Raw genomic sequence first — 20,884 nt, 5'->3', positions numbered from 1 at the left:
GGTAAGTTACTCTATTTCATATTGCAGTATATCTACTGTAATCTACTGTGTAAGGAAACAGTACAATACCATAAAATTGGCTGTACATACTGTAAAAAGTCAATGTTCCTGTAATTGTAACGAATGAATGAAGGAGTGAAATTCATTGAGGGGAGATGGGGTTTGTATTTCTGTCTCATACAGCTGACATAAACCTTCTCTGTCTGTTGTAACGGATATTTCAGTTGCACAAGCAGGACGCAGCCCTTACACATTGCATTTTGTGTGATGATGTTAGCTAATCATTGGAGTCGTTGCCGTATCGTAGCTACTAGCCACTACTACTTTGACTGCCTGTCTGCCTCCTGCTTAGCCAATGTTCGCAATGTTTATTCAAAAATAACATCAAATCGCTAATTAGACTGCGTGTCTGTGTCTTGCTTGTATTTGTATGCTGTCTCGATAGCTGAATGTAATTACACACTTGAGTTGTGCATCATGACACGAGAGTAGTCTTCTAAACAACATCCAAAACACTTCATTTCCTTGGGACCGATGAGACAGACACCAGTCACATGCCCGAACGCATGTACGCACACACTGATGCCAGAGTGAGTTTGACTGGAGCAGGACTGACTGACTGGCACTTTGGAGATACAGACCCTAGACATCTAAGGACTTCATCTCTCTCTCTCTCTCTCTCTCTCTCTCTCTCTCTCTCTCTCTCACCCACAGACAACCCCCCCTCGCCCGCTTCTTGAGAGAAACACATTTCAGATAGTCAGCTTCAGAAAGCTTCTTTACTCCGAGCCGACGGCCACTTCAGCCCCCTCTGACTGCTTTTACATTGCTGCGTGCACACACACCACCTGCATGTACAGCAGCCACATGAACAAAGAAACATTCCAATTCCACACACATACAGCATCTTACATTAGTACAGCGTGTAGCCATTCAGTATAGCTCACCGCCATACATTCGAGCTCATAGCCATACATAGCCATAAGCAAGAAGGAATCGTATACCTCTGAGCTTTCCTACAGTCAGATGTTGAAGAGAGAAAGGGAAAGAGGGAGGAGGGAAGGAGGGGAGAGAGTAAGTTGGTTGTGTGAAACTAAGAAAGCAAAGGGGAACCATTTTGAAAAGGAAGAAAAGCAGCGCTGGCGTCAAACAAGACCAAAACACTCCCAACGGAACACTATTACACCGTGTTGTATTAGATCTCTCTCTATGAGTACCACACTGCAAGCTAAGCAGCACTCCCACCACCAACTACAGTATGCTGTATGGAGGTTTAGAATGTAAGAGACAAACTACTACATTCTGTCACTGATGCATTCCAAACTGTGTTTGATTACCTCTGAGTCTGAAGTGGTGTGTTACAGTACAGCGCCACTAAAGTGAGCAGTGGTAATAGTAGCTTAAGTAATACAAGTAGTAGTGGTGTGTTTGTGTAGTTGTCATGTGCCTTTACAGACAGGACAGAGCTACAGCGGTGTGTTTGACAGCGCTGCTTTTATACACTTTTGTTTAATTTAATACACTGTGAAAAAACTACATGAACAGAGGACTGGCCAATAAGAGGGGAGTTCCCATGTGCAGGAGTCAGGCAATGGGAGGGGAAGGGATTGCTGCAGGGAGGGGTTAGGATGAGGCACCAAAAACCTGCAACAGACATACAAGCCGCAACAACACACACACACTAGTGATGCGCGGGTCAGCTGTTTGTTCATTCGCACCCTCCCTCAATTGCTAATAACCCATCCGGAACCGCCCGACTATATGTGATAGAGTGAAAGTCTGAGGTCCGAACCCGACCCTAAGTCGCAAATATAGAAAATGCGCTGTACAGAGAGGGCGGAGCAATTTTCTGACAGGCCTTTTAGATAAGCCTATGTTCCTGCTTTTAATTTAAGACATTTTATTTGCAGTGGCTATTTGTTAGTCAACTTGTTTGTAATTAAATACATGCAGCTTCTCTTCTGTCTTACTTGTTGCCCTAGGATACTAAATACACCTTCACTCACCAGAATAATGTCATAAATCGATAGAATGAAGCCTTGAATCTAGTTGACATCGGTAACATTTTTTCTTTAATCTCTGCTTCTCTCATGCAGCAAAGACATTTAGAGACCGGGGAGAAAATTCAATAACAAAATCAAATGGAACGATTTTACCTTTGACCGTTTTTAAGGAAATCAAAAGCTCTGAAAACTACCCAACATGTTCCTGATAAGAATTCAGTTCGGCTTGGATGCATATTTTATGGTTGAAATACTATCAGCTTTTACGATGCTGATAACGATAGCACTTTTACATACGGTCCCTAACCGTGCAGTAATTCTCTCAAGATGCTGAAAGAAATCCTATTTCTCCACTCCTGTTCCCGAGTCAAAATGTACATTTGGTGTATCATTTTACTGCAAGAAATGCTTCATTCTGCAGGAGTTAATATTATATTAGGCTACATGTGAGAGGTTAAAGACACTACAGTCAGTGTCCAGATTTCAGTTACTATTCCATTTAACCCACTGCAATCATCCTCTTTTACCTCTTCACCAAATCTTCCCCATACATTAGGCTACCTACTGTTCTGACCCTCCTGTTTATTTTCAACTCTCCATTTCGCAGCTTTTCTCTTATTGAATTCAACTCCGACATTGGCCTATTTGCCTCAGTGGATCGACTTTTTCTGCCCAAGTCCCAAAAACCATTTGGCAATTGCTGTGATTTTGGCGAGCGTACAGTTAGCCCCTAAAGCTTAGGCTTAGGTTACGCACTAAAGGCAAATCAAAATAATTAAATAAAAACCTCAGTGTAGCCTATAGATGTATCATTCTTGTGGAGTTCATATTTATGACATTTTAATGTATTATTTTCTCTTTATTCAACACGCCCACCCGCCACCCACCTGCCCTTCATCCACATAATATTTTAAGACCCCAAACCCGCAGATATAACCAGGGGGACTGCGGGTTATGAGTCAACCCACGCATCACTAACACACACACATGCGCACACGCACACACAACAAACCGTCCATGGAACCAGACCTTGATCTAGGATCAGTTCATAACCTAACACTAAACCCATATCCTCACCTTAACCACACATCTGGGATCAGTTAAGCCTCTCCATATCCTAATATACCCAAAAGAACCCAATATAGACAAAAATCAAACCTGACCTTGGATCAGCGTCTAGGGTCCGGCGGTGATGAGGTTTGGGGTGAGGGGTGTGGTGGGGGTGGGGAGGTGGGGAGGTGATGGGGAGCAGCAGGAACGGGAAGTGATGTCATAGTGATGTAATAGGTCGTACCTTGGTCGCCGATCATCAGGTGAGCCAGACCTTAAAGGAAGACAAGAGCACAGTCAGCACAGCAGAGGAGCATGACGTGGTTTTGTCCACACACACACACACACACACACACACACACACACACACACACACACACACACACACACACACACACACACACACACACACACACACACACACACACACACACACACACACACACACACACACATACATACATACATACACACACAGGCACACACATGTGCCCACACACCCGCTCAAACATACACACATAGACACACACACACACCATCATGATAGCTACCGTTGCTAACATTTGCTCACAGTGATGCTAGTGTGCGGTGAACATTAGATAAAAATGTCGTCTTTCTATTAAATACTGTATATAGTTAGAATAGCACAGTGATTCTCAGTTTGGAAATTGTAGATACTTAAATTGTAGACATAAATTACAATTTGGAAATTGTAGACAAATAAATTGCAGACACTACCAGGGTTATCCTTACCTAGTGACGCATTCCTGTAAAATGTGGGTACGTTCATTCAGATCGTTCAACTGTAACTGTTACAAGCTGACAGTTCACTGCAAATGAAAGTCTTTTCGAACGCCCCCTTGACCTGTGTGGAGCACCAACAGCTGGTAGAGGGGGTTCTACAACCATCCCTGCCACCCACACGTCTAAGACACACGTCATGTTTAAACTTGTCGCTCGCTCATGTTGGTGTATATGTGTGTGTAGCTTCTACATATATCAAATAACTGCGGAATCACACACACACACACGCACTATGTACACTGGTCTTGCTCTCTTACCCGTTTAAAAAACGAAAATATTGTATCTATCATTCGCGAAGGGGGTGCTGAGTTAGTCAGCCTCGTTATTTCAACTGCCTTCTAATGACCTTTCTTTTTATCCCCTGAATTGTTTGTTTATTCTTTGGTGCCATGCTGTTTTTTTGCACTTTGACCTTAGAAATATCATGTTTATATTTGCTATTTTATTACATTTATACTTTGTAATTGTCCTAGGGTATCTTGTAATTGTCCTAGGGTATCTTGTAATTGTCCTAGGGTATCTTGTAATTGTCCTAGGGTACCTTGTAATTGTTCCAGGGTATCTTGTAATTGTCCTAGGGTATCTTGTAATTGTCCTAGGGTATCTTGTAATTGTCCTAGGGTATCTTGTAATTGTAATTGTCCTAGGGTACCCTGTAATTGTCCTAGGGTATCTTGTAATTGTCCTAGGGTATCTTGTAATTGTCCTAGAGTACCTTGTAATTGTCCTAGGGTACCTTGTAATTGTCCTAGGGTATCTTGTAATTGTCCTAGGGTATCTTGTAATTGTCCTAGGGTATCTTGTAATTGTCCTAGGGTATCTTGTAATTGTTCCAGGGTATCTTGTAATTGTCCTAGGGTATCTTGTAATTGTCCTAGGGTATCTTGTAATTGTCCTAGGGTATCTTGTAATTGTCCTAGGGTATCTTGTAATTGTCCTAAGGTATCTTGTAATTGTCCTAGGGTATCTTGTAATTGTCCTTGGGTATCTTATAATTGTCCTAGGGTACCTTCTAATTGTCCTAGGGTATCTTGTAATTGTCCTAGGGTATCTTGTAATTGTCCTAGGGTACCTTGTAAGTGTCCTAGGGTATCTTGTAATTGTCCTAGGGTATCTTGTAATTGTCCTAGGGTATCTTGTAATTGTCCTTGGGTATCTTGTAATTGTCCTAGGGTATCTTGTAATTGTCCTAGAGTACCTTGTAATTGTCTTACCTTGTAATTGTCCTAGGGTATCTTGTAATTGTCCTAGGGTATCTTGTAATTGTCCTAGGGTATCTTGTAATTGTCCTAGGGTATCTTGTAATTGTCCTAGGGTATCTTGTAATTGTCCTAGGGTATCTTGTAATTGTCCTAGGGTATCTTGTAATTGTCCTAGGGTATCTTGTAATTGTCCTAGGGTATCTTGTAATTCTTGTTGTCCTAGGGTATCTTGTAATTGTCCTAGGGTATCTTGTAATTGTCCTAGGGTATCTTGTAATTGTCCTAGGGTATCTTGTAATTGTCTAGGGTATCTTGTAATTGTCCTAGGGTATCTTGTAATTGTCCTAGGGTACCTTGTAATTGTCCTAGGTATCTTGTAATTGTCCTAGGGTATCTTGTAATTGTCCTAGGGTATCTTGTAATTGTCCTAAGGTATCTTGTAATTGTCCTAGGGTATCTTGTAATTGTCCTTGGGTATCTTGTAATTGTCCTAGGGTACCTTCTAATTGTCCTAGGGTATCTTGTAATTGTCCTAGGGTATCTTGTAATTGTCCTAGGGTATCTTGTAATTGTCCTAGGGTATCTTGTAATTGTCCTAGGGTATCTTGTAATTGTTCCAGGGTATCTTGTAATTGTCCTAGGGTATCTTGTAATTGTCCTAGGGTATCTTGTAATTGTCCTAGGGTATCTTGTAATTGTCCTAGAGTACCTTGTAATTGTCCTAGGGTACCTTGTAATTGTCCTAGGGTATCTTGTAATTGTCCTAGGGTATCTTGTAATTGTCCTAGGGTATCTTGAAATTGTTCCAGGGTATCTTGTAATTGTCCTAGGGTATCTTGTAATTGTCCTAGGGTATCTTGTAATTGTCCTAGGGTATCTTGTAATTGTCCTAGGGTATCTTGTAATTGTCCTAAGGTATCTTGTAATTGTCTAGGGTATCTTGTAATTGTCCTATCTTGTAATTGTAGGATACCTTGTAATTGTCCTAGGGTATCTTGTAATTGTCCTAGGGTATCTTGTAATTGTCCTAGGGTATCTTGTAATTGTCCTAGGGTATCTTGTAATTGTCCTAGGGTATCTTGTAATTGTTCCAGGGTATCTTGTAATTGTCCTAGGGTATCTTGTAATTGTCCTAGGGTACCTTGTAATTGTCCTAGGGTATCTTGTAATTGTCCTAGGGTATCTTGTAATTGTCCTAAGGTATCTTGTAATTATCCTAGGGTATCTTGTAATTGTCCTTGGGTATCTTGTAATTGTCCTAGGGTACCTTGTAATTGTCCTAGGGTATCTTGTAATTGTCCTAGGGTATCTTGTAATTGTCCTAGGGTACCTTGTAATTGTCCTAGGGTATCTTGTAATTGTCCTAGGGTATCTTGTAATTGTCCTAGGGTACCTTGTAATTGTCCTAGGGTATCTTGTAATTGTCCTAGGGTATCTTGTAATTGTCCTAGAGTACCTTTTAATTGTCCTAGGGTACCTTGTAATTGTCCTAGGGTATCTTGTAATTGTCCTAGGGTATCTTGTAATTGTCCTAGGGTATCTTGTAATTGTCCTAGGGTACCTTGTAATTGTCCTAGGGTATCTTGTAATTGTCCTAGGGTACCTTGTAATTGTCCTAGGGTATCTTGTAATTGTCCTAGGGTATCTTGTAATTGTCCTAGGGTATCTTGTAATTGTTCCAGGGTATCTTGTAATTGTCCTAGGGTATCTTGTAATTGTCCTAGGGTACCTTGTAATTGTCCTAGGGTACCTTGTAATTGTCCTAGGGTATATTGTAATTGTCCTAGGGTATCTTTTAATTGTCCTAGGGTATCTTGTAATTGTCCTAGGGTATCTTGTAATTGTCCTAGGGTACCTTGTAATTGTCCTAGGGTATCCTGTAATTGTCATAGGGTATCTTGTAATTGTCCTAGGGTATCTTGTATTGTCCTAGGGTATCTTGTAATTGTCTAGGAGTATCTTGTAATTGTCCTAGGGTATCTTGTAATTGTCCTAGGGTATCTTGTAATTGTTCCAGGGTATCTTGTAATTGTCCTAGGGTATCTTGTAATTGTCCTAGGGTACCTAGGGTATCTTGTAATTGTCCTAGGGTATCTTGTAATTGTCCTAAGGTATCTTGTAATTATCCTAGGGTATCTTGTAATTGTCCTTGGGTATCTTGTAATTGTCCTAGGGTACCTTGTAATTGTCCTAGGGTATTTGTAATTGTCCTAGGGTATCTTGTAATTGTCCTAGGGTACCTTGTAATTGTCTAATCTTGTAATTGTCCTAGGGTATCTTGTAATTGTCTAGGGTACCTTGTAATTGTCCTAGGGTATCTTGTAATTGTCCTAGGGTATCTTGTAATTGTCCTAGGTACCTTTTAATTGTCCTAGGGTACCTTGTAATTGTCCTAGGGTATCTTGTAATTGTCTAGGGTATCTTGTAATTGTCCTAGGGTATCTTGTAATTGTCCTAGGGTACCTTGTAATTGTCCTAGGGTATCTTGTAATTGTCTAGGGTATCTTGTAATTGTCCTAGGGTATCTTGTAATTGTCCTAGGAGTATCTTGTAATTGTCCTAGGGTATCTTGTAATTGTTCCTAGGGTATCTTGTAATTGTCCTAGGGTATCTTGTAATTGTCCTAGGGTACCTTGTAATTGTCCTAGGGTATCTTGTAATTGTCCTAGGGTATCTTGTAATTGTGGGTATCTTTTAATTGTCCTAGGGTATCTTGTAATTGTCCTAGGGTATCTTGTAATTGTCCTAGGGTATCTTGTAATTGTCCTAGGGTATCTTGTAATTGTCCTAGGGTATCTTGTAATTGTCCTAGGGTATCTTGTAATTGTCCTAGGGTATCTTGTAATTGTCCTAGGGTATCTTGTAATTGTCTAGGGTATCTTGTAATTGTCCTAGGGTACCTTGTAATTGTCCTAGGGTATCTTGTAATTGTCCTAGGGTATCTTGTAATTGTCCTAGGGTACCTTGTAATTGTCCTAGGCTATCTTGTAATTGTCCTAGAGTATCTTGTAATTGTCCTAAGGTATCTTGTAATTGTCCTAGGATATCTTGTAATTGTCCTAGGGTATCTTGTAATTGTCCTAGGATATCTTGTAATTGTCCTAGGGTATCTTGTAATTGTCCTAGGGTACCTTGTAATTGTCCTAGGCTATCTTGTAATTGTCCTAGGCTATCTTGTAATTGTCCTAGGGTATCTTGTAATTGTCCTAGGTTATCAAATCAAATGTATTATTATTATTACTCTGTCGGTCTCTAACCTCTTATCAAACCTTATTATTACACTGCCCGTTTCTATCTTTGAGTGGAGAGCCACTTAAAACCTCCGGTATATGTCCATGAATGGATCTACTTATTTGTCCATGAAGGGAGTCTACTTACCGTCTGACTGCAACCCACATACAGCACACACACAACCTACACACACACAGCCCACACACCTTTCGGTGCCCAAATCAGACATGGAAGAAGGAATGGGATAGGTGTAAAGAAGAAGATAGAGGGGGGGAGGGGTGAGAGAAAGTGAGTGAGAGAGACCCACCTGGGTTGTAGTGTTCTGGGAGCGTCCAGACGAAGGAGAGAGAGAGACAGACATTCATTAACACGCCATGCACAGCCGTCTGTTACCACGGGTACACAGATGCACGCCCACACCATTACCTTGGTTACACACATGCAGATCCACCCAGACATAACCATGATACCATGTGGCACTGATAGCCTTACATTCTTCCACACGCACGCACGCACGCACGCACACACACACACGTCAGGGTTGCGGCCAATTTATTCAATTCAGGAAGTTAATCGAAATTCAATTCATTGAAAAATCCTCAACAATAGTAGATTTTCAATACATTGCTTGAATTTCAATACACGGAATCGACTGAAGTGCCCCAAACCAAGCGCACGCACACAGGCACGCGCACACACACAGTGGCCAGGGTGGATGAAAGCGGACGCTCCTACCTGTGTGTTTGGAATCTGGAACATTTATTCACCCAGAACTTACCTTACAGCCTCCAGTACCAGAGCACAGAATACACGCACATGTTCTCTCTCACACACACACACACACACACACACACACACACACACACTCACACGCAGACACACACATTGACCATTGCTGTAAATTAATAGATCAATGGAAACAGGTAACTGATGATAGAAAACAGCAGTGCAGGGGGGAAACATGCTGGGGTCAGTACTGGAGTGTGTGTGTGTCTTTGGAACCAAATGTCCCTTTCCTCTGTCACTTATTAAAGGTCCAATGCAGCCGTTTTTATCTCAATATTCAATCAGTTCTGGGTAACAATTAAGTACCTTACTGTGATTGTTTTCAAATAATATGGTCAAAAAGAAAATAAATAGCTTCTAGGTAAAGAGTATTTTCTCAAGCAATAATTTTGCTAGGACTGTCTGGGAGTGGGGGGAAGGGAAAACTAGCTGTTATTGGCAGTTTAGAACTATTAACTGGTGATGTCACCAGGCAGGTCAAAACTCCATCCCACCAAAACAAGATGAAATTTCAGGTGGTATTTTTAAACAGCTTTTACACTAAAACGGAATTATCATAATTTTCACACTTTCACAATATTATTCCAACCTCATACTGTGGAAATATATATATATATATATCACAGGTAAAAACACGTTTTTGACTGCACTGTGCCTTTAATTAGTGAAAAGAAACGCTAATAGCTTGGTTTTCACTAATTAAAGGCCTGGTACAGTCCCTACCCGTTGATCTAAAATAATTGGATAGGTTTAAGCAATGTGACATCAATTTCACCTTCAGTCCCGGTGTTCGAAAATGTGCTCCGCGCTGCATTATTGTCAAAACAATTGTCGCGCCAACATATGTCACTTGCCTTCTTTCCAACACCCAACACACTAATCAACACACTACACTCACCACATATTTCATGTTCTTATGACAACATACTACGTTTCCAACCGAGATTTACCAACCAATTAATCCAAATGAATCAACTATTTTTTGAGCGATTGACCACCCTATTAGAGAAGGATGAAACTGTAAAGAGGGATACATCGAGGGTGTCATAGGTAAATAGGTAGAGGGATGGAGGCATAGGGCAGCATATGTAACTGAGTCTCTCTTTCAGAGCCCTGCTGTCTCCATGGTAACTTGTTCAGCAGAAAGGGGACGGGGTTGCTATGGAGACAAAGGAGGGGCCTAGATATCAGACTAAAGACGCACGCGCGCACACACACACACACACACACACACACACACACACACACACACACACACACACACACAAACACACAGGGAGGTGATGAACACAAACAGGCTTGTTTCTGAAAGCAACTCACCACCACTAGGATCCAATGACCACCACTAGGATCTACTGACCAAAACTAGGATCTACGGACCACCACTAGGATCTACGAACCACCACAAGGATCTACTGACAACCAGTAGGCTCTACTGACAACCACTAGGATCAACCCACCACCACTAGGATCTACTGACCACCACTAGGATCTACTGGATCTACTGATCCACCACTCTAGGATCTACACCACCACTAGGATCTACTCCACCACTAGGATCCACCACCACCACTAGGATCAACCACCACTAGGATCACCACTAGGCTCTACTGACCACCCACTACTACACTACTGACTACCACTAGGATCTACTACCACCACTAGGATCTACACCACCACCTAACCACCACTAGGATCTACTAACCACCACTAGGACTAGGATCAACCTGACCACCACTGAGGATCTACTGACCACCACTAGGATCTGACCACCACTAGGATCTACTAACTACTGACCACTAGGATCTAACCAAAACTAGGATCTACTGGATATTCCCACCACCACTAGGACCCACCACCACTAGGATCTACTGACAACCAGTAGGATCTGCTGACCACCACTAGGATCTACACTACCACTAGGATCAACCCACTACCACTAGATCTACCCCTGACCACCACTAGGATCTACTAACCCCTACCACCACCACTAGGATCTACTGACCACCACTAGGATCTACTGACCACCACTAGGCTCTTCTGAGGATCTACTAACCACCACTAGGATCTACCAACCACCACTAGGATCTGCTGACCACCACTAGGATCTACTGACCACCACTAGGATCTACTGACAACCAGTAGGATCTACTGACCACCCACTAGGATCAACCCACCACCACTAGGATCTACTGACCACCACTAGGATCTACTGACCACCACTAGATCTACTGACCACCACTATGATCTTCTGACCATCACTAGGATCTACCTTCTGACCACCACTAGGATCTACTGACCACCACTAGGATCTTTCTGACCACCACTAGGATCAACCCACCACCACCCACCACCACTAGGATCTCTGACTGACACCACACTAGGATCAACCCACCGCCACTATCTACTGACCACCACAAGGATCAAACCCCACTACCTACTGAGGCTCACTAGATCTACACCACCACTAGGATCTACTAACCACCACTAGGATCTACTAACCACCACTATCTACTGACCACCACTAGATCTACTGATCCACCACCAGGATCAACAATGATCTACTGACCACCACTAGGATCTACTAACCACCACTAGGATCCACCACCACTAGGATCTTCTGACCACCACAAGGATCACTAACCACCACTAGGATCTGCTGACCACCAGTAGGATCTACCAACCACCACTAGGATCTGCTAGGATCAACCCACCACCACCACTAGGATCTACTGACCACCACCACCACTAGGATCTACTGACCACCACTAGGATCACTGACCACCACTAGGATCTACTGACCACCACTAGGATCTACTGACCACCACTAGGATCACTACCACTAGGATCTACTGATCACCACCTACTGACTTCACCACCACTAGGATCTACTGACCACCACTAGGATCAACCCACCGCCACTAGGATCTACTGACCACCACTAGGATCTACTGACCACCACTAGGATCAACCCACCACCACTAGGATCTACTGACCACCACTAGGATCTACTGATCACCACTAGGATCAACCCACCACCACTAGGCTCTACTGACCACCACTAGGATCTACTGACCACCACTAGGATAAACCCACCACCACTAGGCCTAACTGACCACCACTAGGCTCTACTGACCACCACTAGGATATTCTGACCACCACTAGGATCTACTGACTACCACTAGGATCTACTGACCACCACTAGGATCTACTAACCACCACTAGGATCTTCTGACCATCAGCATCTACTAACCACCATTAGGATCCTCTGACCACCACTAGGATCTACAGACTACCACTAAGATCTACTGACCACCACTAGGATCTACCAACCACCACTAGGATCTGCTGACAACCAGTAGGATCTACTGACCACCACTAGGATCTACTGACCACCACTAGGATCTACTAACCACCACTAGGATCTACTGACCACCACTAGGATCTACTGACCACCACTAGGATCTTCTGACCATCAGGATCTACTGACCACCACTAGGATCTACTGACCACCACTAGGATCTACTAACCACCACTAGGATCTACTAACCACCACTAGGATCAACCCACTACCACTAGGATATTCTGACCACCAGGATCTACTAACCCCTCCTAGGATATTCTGACCACCACTAGGATCCACTGACCACCACTAGGATCTACTGACCACCACTAGGATCTACTGACAACCAGTAGGATCTACTGACCACCACTAGGATCAACCCACCACTACTAGGATCTACTGACCACCACTAGGATCTACTAACCACCACTAGGATCAACCCACTACCACTAGGATCAACCCACTACCACTAGGATATTCTGACCACCAGGATCTACTAACCCCTACTAGGATATTCTGACCACCAGGATCTACTAACCCCTACTAGGATATTCTGACCACCACTAGGATCTACTGACCACCACTAGGATCTACTGACCACCACTAGGCTCTTCTGATCACCACTAGGATCTACTAACCACCACTAGGATCTACCAACCACCACTAGGATCTGCTGACCACCACTAGGATCTACTGACCACCACTAGGATCTACTGACAACCAGTAGGATCTACTGACCACCACTAGGATCAACCCACCACCACTAGGATCAACCCACCACCACTAGGATCTACTGACCACCACTAGGATCTACTGACCACCACTAGGATCTACTGACCACCACTAGGATCTACTGACCACCACTATGATCTTCTGACCATCAGGATCTACTGACCACCACTAGGATCTTCTGACCACCACTAGGATATACAGACTACCACTAGGATCTACTGACCACCACTAGGGTTTTCTGATCACCACTAGGATCTACTGACTACCTCTACGATCTACTAACCACCACTAGGATCTACTGACCACCACTAGGATCAACCCACCACCACTAGGCTCTACTGACCACCACTAATATCTACTGACCACCACAAGGATAAACCCACGACCACTAGGCTCTACTGACCAAAACTAGGATCTACTGACTACCACTAGGATCTACTAACCACCACTAGGATCTACTAACCACCACTAGGATCTACTGACCACCACTAGGATCTACTGACAACCAGTAGGATCTACTGACCACCACTAGGATCAACCCACCGCCACTAGGATCTACTGACCACCAAAAGGATATACTGACCATCACTAGGATCAACCCATCGCTAGGATCTACTGACCACCACCAGGATCTACTAACCACCACTAGGATCAACCCACCACCACTAGGATCTACTGATCACCACAAGGATCAACCCACCACCACTAGGATCTGCTGACAACCAGTAGGATCTACCAACCACCACTAGGATCTGCTGACAACCAGTAGGATCTACTGACCACCACTAGGATCTACTGACCACCACTAGGATCTACTAACCACCACTAGGATCTACTGACCACCACTAGGATCTACTGACCACCACTAGGATCTTCTGACCATCAGGATCTACTGACCACCACTAGGATCTACTGACCACCACTAGGATCTACTAACCACCACTAGGATCTACTAACCACCACTAGGATCAACCCACTACCACTAGGATATTCTGACCACCAGGATCTACTAACCCCTCCTAGGATATTCTGACCACCACTAGGATCTACTGACCACCACTAGGATCTACTGACCACCACTAGGATCTACTGACAACCAGTAGGATCTACTGACCACCACTAGGATCAACCCACCACTACTAGGATCTACTGACCACCACTAGGATCTACTAACCACCACTAGGATCAACCCACTACCACTAGGATCAACCCACTACCACTAGGATATTCTGACCACCAGGATCTACTAACCCCTACTAGGATATTCTGACCACCAGGATCTACTAACCCCTCCTAGGATATTCTGACCACCACTAGGATCTACTGACCACCACTAGGATCTACTGACCACCACTAGGCTCTTCTGATCACCACTAGGATCTACTAACCACCACTAGGATCTACCAACCACCACTAGGATCTGCTGACCACCACTAGGATCTACTGACCACCACTAGGATCTACTGACAACCAGTAGGATCTACTGACCACCACTAGGATCAACCCACCACCACTAGGATCAACCCACCACCACTAGGATCTACTGACCACCACTAGGATCTACTGACCACCACTAGGATCTACTGACCACCACTATGATCTTCTGACCATCAGGATCTACTGACCACCACTAGGATCTTCTGACCACCACTAGGATATACAGACTACCACTAGGATCTACTGACCACCACTAGGGTTTTCTGATCACCACTAGGATCTACTGACTACCTCTACGATCTACTAACCACCACTAGGATCTACTGACCACCACTAGGATCAACCCACCACCACTAGGCTCTACTGACCACCACTAATATCTACTGACCACCACAAGGATAAACCCACGACCACTAGGCTCTACTGACCAAAACTAGGATCTACTGACTACCACTAGGATCTACTAACCACCACTAGGATCTACTAACCACCACTAGGATCTACTGACCACCACTAGGATCTACTGACCACCACTAGGATCTACTGACAACCAGTAGGATCTACTGACCACCACTAGGATCTACTGACTACCTCTACGATCTACTAACCACCACTAGGATCTACTGACCACCACTAGGATCTACTAACCACCACTATATAGGACAGGGAGAATGGCTGGTGCTGTGATTCACTATGTAACAGTCATATTAAAGATATGGGTTTCAATGTTCTACACTATATACTACAAATAACACCAGTAGTTTAAATCTGTGTGTAGGGGAGGTCTGTGTGTATGTGTGCGCAGGGCTGGCTCATGGCATAAGCGACATAAGCGGTCGCTTAGGGCCTCCGTCGAGGTCTCAACATACTATTGAGAGTTAGAATAGTAGAATACACAAGGTTGGAAATTTGGTTGTGCATCAGCAATTTTTTGCCATGTCAGCTAACAATTTATAGATTGGTAAGTTAGTCTAGCCAGTTATCTAAACTTGTAGGAATCATGTCTGAATACCAATCAGGCACTTGCTCAGGGACCCTGACCTCCTGGGGGCCCCCACTGATTTTGTTAGTCACTCTCACTCATATATCATTTACATGGCATAAGTCATGGCAAAATGTGTACAATTGCAGAAAATGTGTTATAGAATTGCTAAATGTTCTCTCCGTCCCATGGCAAAATGTGTAGAACTGCAGAAAACTTGCTTTAAAACTGCAACCTTTTTCGTGTCAAGAGGGGGGACACAATTATTTTATTTTCCACTTGGTAGGGCACCACCCAACCAAAAATCGCTTAGGGCCCCCAAAAGGCTAGAGCCGGCCCTGTGTGTGTGTTTTTAAATGTGTGTGCGAGATGAAATCACAACGTTTCAAGGTAGGGTTTGGGTAAGGCCTTACCTTCGCTGCAGTCGTTGCCTTTGTAGCCGGTGTCGGTACAGTCGCAAACGTTCTTCTGCTCGACGACAGAACACACCCCTCCATTCTGACACACGTGGTCCGGCCCACACCCGTCTCCCCCCATGGTAACGCCCTCCGATCCTTCCATTACAACTGCCGATCCATTGATGGTCACCGAAGTGAGCCAGCCAGCAAAGGGGGCGTGGTCTCTGACGCCAGGGGAAGTGAGGCGGAGAGGGGAGGCGTGGAGCTCTGGGGAAACCCCGCCCATAAAGGTGTGGCTAAACACTGTCATGTCTCTCCGTTTGCTCTTCACCTCTGCCCATCCCTCCATCCTTCCATCCACCTCAAGGCTTGTGTTCCTCCAATCCCGTTTCACACGAACCACATGCCAGTGTCCGTCACTCACGGCGACCCCGGAACTCACCTCAGCCGGCTCGGCACAGAAGATGGAGAAGCGTAGGCGGAGTTTCCCGCGTAGCAACAATAGTTCCAGGAAGTCACAGAATCCTTCGTCGTCAAGGTAAAGCAGCAGTCCGTCCTCACTGTGAGTTCTAACGCTGAACGACAGGATGCTCTCGCAGCACGCGTTCCACACCGGGAACCGTCCCCACTGTCCCGACACCCCCCCAAACTCTAGCACCTCCCCTCTGGATCCCCCAAGGCTACAGAGGCACAGCCAGACACACAGCAGGGGGGCCGCGGCCCACACACACACCGCCATCACACACACGCGCAAACACATACACACAACGCACACACACGCAGACACAAAGGCTAGAGCTGGGCAGCACGAACTACTCTACAACTCATGGTGCAAACATCCTTGAGAGCACCCTTAAGTCTTCTTAGGGCCCTTTCTAGTACCCTACAGTCTTCTTAGCCCCGTTAGTAGCACCCTACACCCTCCATAGGTGTTCCTCTGTCTGCCAGTCAAGTGAGGGAGCTGGCTCCTTATAGAGGTCCAAGTGTTCCCAATGTTAGTCTTCTATCTTCTCGTCTCTGTCTCTCCTCGTTCCTCCTCCACTGTCTTCCTTCAATGGTGTGTGTGTGTGTGTGTTAGAGAAATGAGGGGTGCAGTGTGAGAACCATATCGGTGTCTTCGTTAGTGCCTGTTCCCCTCAGAGAGAGAGAGGGAGAATATGGTCATACACTGTCACACACCGTAAACAGAGAGAGACTATCAGAGCATCTCCCCCTCTTTTTTTGTCTCTATCAGCGGGGCTTGTGGGTTGAGCACTGTGAGTGTGTCCCTCACTGTCCCGTCATCACCCTTTTCTTTCCAGTGACCTACAGAGGGAAGAGACAGCACTATCACCCTGGGTCAGATACATGCATGGAAACGCACTCTCTCTCTCTCTCTCTCTCTCTCACACAGTCTTTCCAGACAGTCCTCCTATCACCAACACCATGTGATATACCAGTGAGTCTTTTCAGAGAGATACAGAATATTCAGATGCATTTCATGTGTTGTATGGAACTTATTGTCAGTCAGGTAGAACAGTATAATTTCAGCTCGACTCATTACCTTAATGTCTACAACGTTCTGTACGTTTTACCTCTCTGACGGCAAAAGACATGACCACCTCGTGCCTCCGCAAGGGACTCGGAAGCGGTTTCTCGAGCGATGCGGAGGATGACTCAAATGCGCCTTGTTTATCGAATTATCCCCTTTTTCGCACCATGGGAAAAAAAAGGCACCTCACACCACTCCGGCGTCTGTCTCTCTAGTGATGTGGTTGAGATTAGGGTTCCGAATCACAGTATTGAAAGACGCGGTGAGATGAGAGCAGGTTTAAATATCGATTATCGATCAACGGCCATTCCTCTCTCCTCTCCCCCTCCTATGAGTCTCCGTGTGTGTGTGTGCGTGCGTAGGCTATTCCTCTCCTCCAGTGAGCTCGAACTCACCCGTTACTCCGAGTTTATATCTACCTCACCTGTGCGAAAGAATCCATACACCAAAAACACTGCTGCGGGAAAACGCCCATATTAGGCTATTCTAATTAAATAGGTACATATAGCCTACAGCAAAGACCTAATACAATACATATACACCGAGATAAAAATGGCTCAGCCTACCTTACACACATCTTCTGGTCGGTGTTGTGGCTACTCATCGCTTTTCTCCTTGTCATCTGATAACAATCACCGCGTTGTGAGGGGAGATGCTGAGTGCAGCCAAACCGTTCCCGGTAAATACCTGTTAGATAGGCCTACCGAAACAATCACAGTCTCTTCTCGATCAAACAGACCAGTGGAACCAAACGCATCTCTCTCTCTCTCTCTCTCTCTCTCTCTACGGAGGAGGCGAAGGTGCAGTCTGCTGCTCCGTGCATCACGTGGATGATGAAGGGGAGAGGAGAGGAGGAGAGGATGGGCGGGGCCGCTCTGCTGCAGCACCTTGGACAGCGCGCGCTCACTATCTGAATACCGGAGAGGACTCACGGAATACGGCGGCAACATCCGAATCATTACCCAATTTGCACTGATAATGACTGTCGGTGTGATAAAGTATTTGCAGAGAATCTAAGGTGATTAATCGTTAGTCATGAATGAATCACTGATTGAGCAAGAGATACTTCTGAACAGAGAGAACATTCATGGCTCGAGATCGAAAACTGCGGGAGAAAAACAACAGTGCTGTTTCCACGTGACGCTCAAGCGGCGTTCTCCCTTCTGCTCCTGCCATCAATTACCTCGCTCTCTCTTATTTTTCTCCACATCACACACACACACACACACACACACACACACACACACACACACACACACACACACACACACACACACACACACACACACACACACACACACACACACACACACCTCCAACTGTATCTCCAACTTGTTTATTACAGTGAGGTGTGCATTTCGGATTAATCTGTGTAGGTCTATCAGTTCCAGAGAGGGAGTCCCAGCTGAGTCTTGTCCATCAGAACGGTCTCTCTGGGTACCATGCCCCAGCTGCTGCCCACTCTTTTTAGCTACATGCACAGCTGCACACACACGATGACTGATTGTGCTTGGAAGTATCTAATTATGTGTTCCTATTGATGCTGTATGCACGTCATTACCCTACGGCCATTTTGATACGAGAACTCCAGGTAAGCTTGTGGGACAGGAAGTGGAAAAGCGCTTTTGACAGGTAATTAAATGTCTATGTGGCCACAGCCTTTTATAAGCTCCTACATTTCAGCATCAACACTGGCTTTACACTGGCTTAACATTCTCTACCTCTCCTTCCCCTCTCTCCCTGGCCCTGCCGCTCCCTCCTTCCCTTCCTCTCCCTCCCTCCATCCCCTCCCTCCCTCCTTCTCTCTGACAGGCTGACAGTGAGCAGTGACCCCTGACTCTTTGCCCACTCAGCAGAGAGAAGGTCAGGGCACACTGTTTGTGTATGTGTTATTGTGTGTGTGTGTGTGTTTATGTGAATTGCCGGCAGAGAGAAAATACAGCCAAAAATAAAACCTCAGCTGTCAGCATACAGAGTGAGTGCCAGTATGTGTGTGTGTGTGTGTGTGTGTGTCTGTGTGTAAATGCCATATGCAGGTGTTTAGCGGTGCACAGGTCTATATGGGTCAGACAGATACTCCCACTCTCAATGAGACTCAATGGGTGGTCACAAAGAGATGGGGAGAGAGAGAGAGAGAGAGAGAAAGAAAGAAAGGGAGTGAGAGACAGAGAGGGAGGTGTGTGTTGTGTGTGTGTGTGCAAGGGCGGACTGGCCATCTGGCATTTTGGGCAAATGCCAGATGGGCTGGCCCATCTTTAGCTCAGTGGGCCTAACTTAGATTTTTGCACAAAATTATATTTATCTGGGGGCCTCAAGGAAAATAATGGGCCGATTCTTGGTCCCAGTCCGCCCCTGTGTGTGTGTGTGTCTGACAGGCAAACAGCCCTCTGTAAATGAGATTAAATTTGAGGTTTGCTTCTAATCGTGTTGTAATGAGTTTTTGTGTAGCTCATATATTCACTCATTCCACTTGCCAATAGTGCAAACAGCTACGTGTGCACCCGTGTGTGTTGAGTGTGTGTGGTATTGGAGGTCACCCAAACTCTCATTTATAATGGTACTATCGGTGACATTATCGAATGACTGCATGTTCTAGACGCAAATAACAACATAACACAACGCATACACCCACATGCGCAACAACACACACACACACACACACATGGACAGTATGTTAGGTATAGATCTATAGTTCATTACAACCTTCTACAGATATTAGTATTGATCACCTGACCAACAGATGGAGACTGACAGCAGAGCAGAGAGACCTGTGTATGTGCGTGTGTGTCGGTGTATCCTAATGGAAAGACTATAGATCTATAGTTAATTATAACCTTCATCAGGCCACTTAGCCACCTGCAGGTAAATTTGATTTGATTTATTCGGATCCCCATTAGCCGACACCAATGGCCACAGCTAGTCTTCCTGGGGTCCGACACATAACGAAAAATACATTACAGACAAAACATAATATTTGTTTATTTACATACATTTAAAAACATTAACATGTAGTGTGTGTGTGTGTGCTTCTATCAGTTGCACAACAAGTAGGTCACATGGGGGAGAGGCGTTGTGCCTTGAGGTGTTGATTTATTCGTTTTTTTAACCAGGTTTTCTGTTCACTTGCACTCTATGAGATGGGAGTTCCATTCACTCATGGCTCTGTATAATACTGTACGTTTCCTTGAATTTGTTCTTGTCACGGATTCCCCCTGTACTGCTGCTCATTCCGCGCACCAGCTCCGGAGGTCTACATCACCGGCCTCTAGGCGTCACTGAACTGTTTCATTACGAACACCTGGTTCCCATGTCCGTTGGTCTTGTGAGTACCTGTGCTTTGTGGTTTCGTCTTTCGTGCTGCGTGTACCGTGTACTCGTTATCACG

At 44.9% G+C, this 20,884-nt stretch overlaps 1 protein-coding gene across 2 annotated transcripts in view; it reads right to left on the bottom strand.

Annotated features, from left to right (window-relative positions):
• The window catches only part of LOC115144064 (neurexin-1a-like), a 67,210-nt gene extending 48,952 nt beyond the window's left edge, over positions 1-18,258 (bottom strand). For both annotated transcript variants that reach the window (XM_029684735.2, XM_065002442.1), the window contains exons 1-4: positions 18,066-18,258; positions 15,984-17,273; positions 8,598-8,612; positions 3,298-3,327 (exon numbers count right to left, since the gene is read on the bottom strand). In XM_029684735.2, coding sequence (XP_029540595.1) covers positions 3,298-3,327; positions 8,598-8,612; positions 15,984-16,728 — 790 coding nt within the window. In that variant the 5' untranslated portion in view covers positions 16,729-17,273; positions 18,066-18,258. The remainder of the gene's footprint in view (positions 1-3,297; positions 3,328-8,597; positions 8,613-15,983; positions 17,274-18,065) is intronic.
• Positions 18,259-20,884: the final 2,626 nt, after the last annotated feature.

Source organism: Oncorhynchus nerka, linkage group LG16, assembly GCF_034236695.1.
Source record: "Oncorhynchus nerka isolate Pitt River linkage group LG16, Oner_Uvic_2.0, whole genome shotgun sequence".
Taxonomy (NCBI): Eukaryota; Metazoa; Chordata; class Actinopteri; order Salmoniformes; family Salmonidae; genus Oncorhynchus; species Oncorhynchus nerka.
This window is presented reverse-complemented; position numbering and strand designations above follow the sequence as displayed.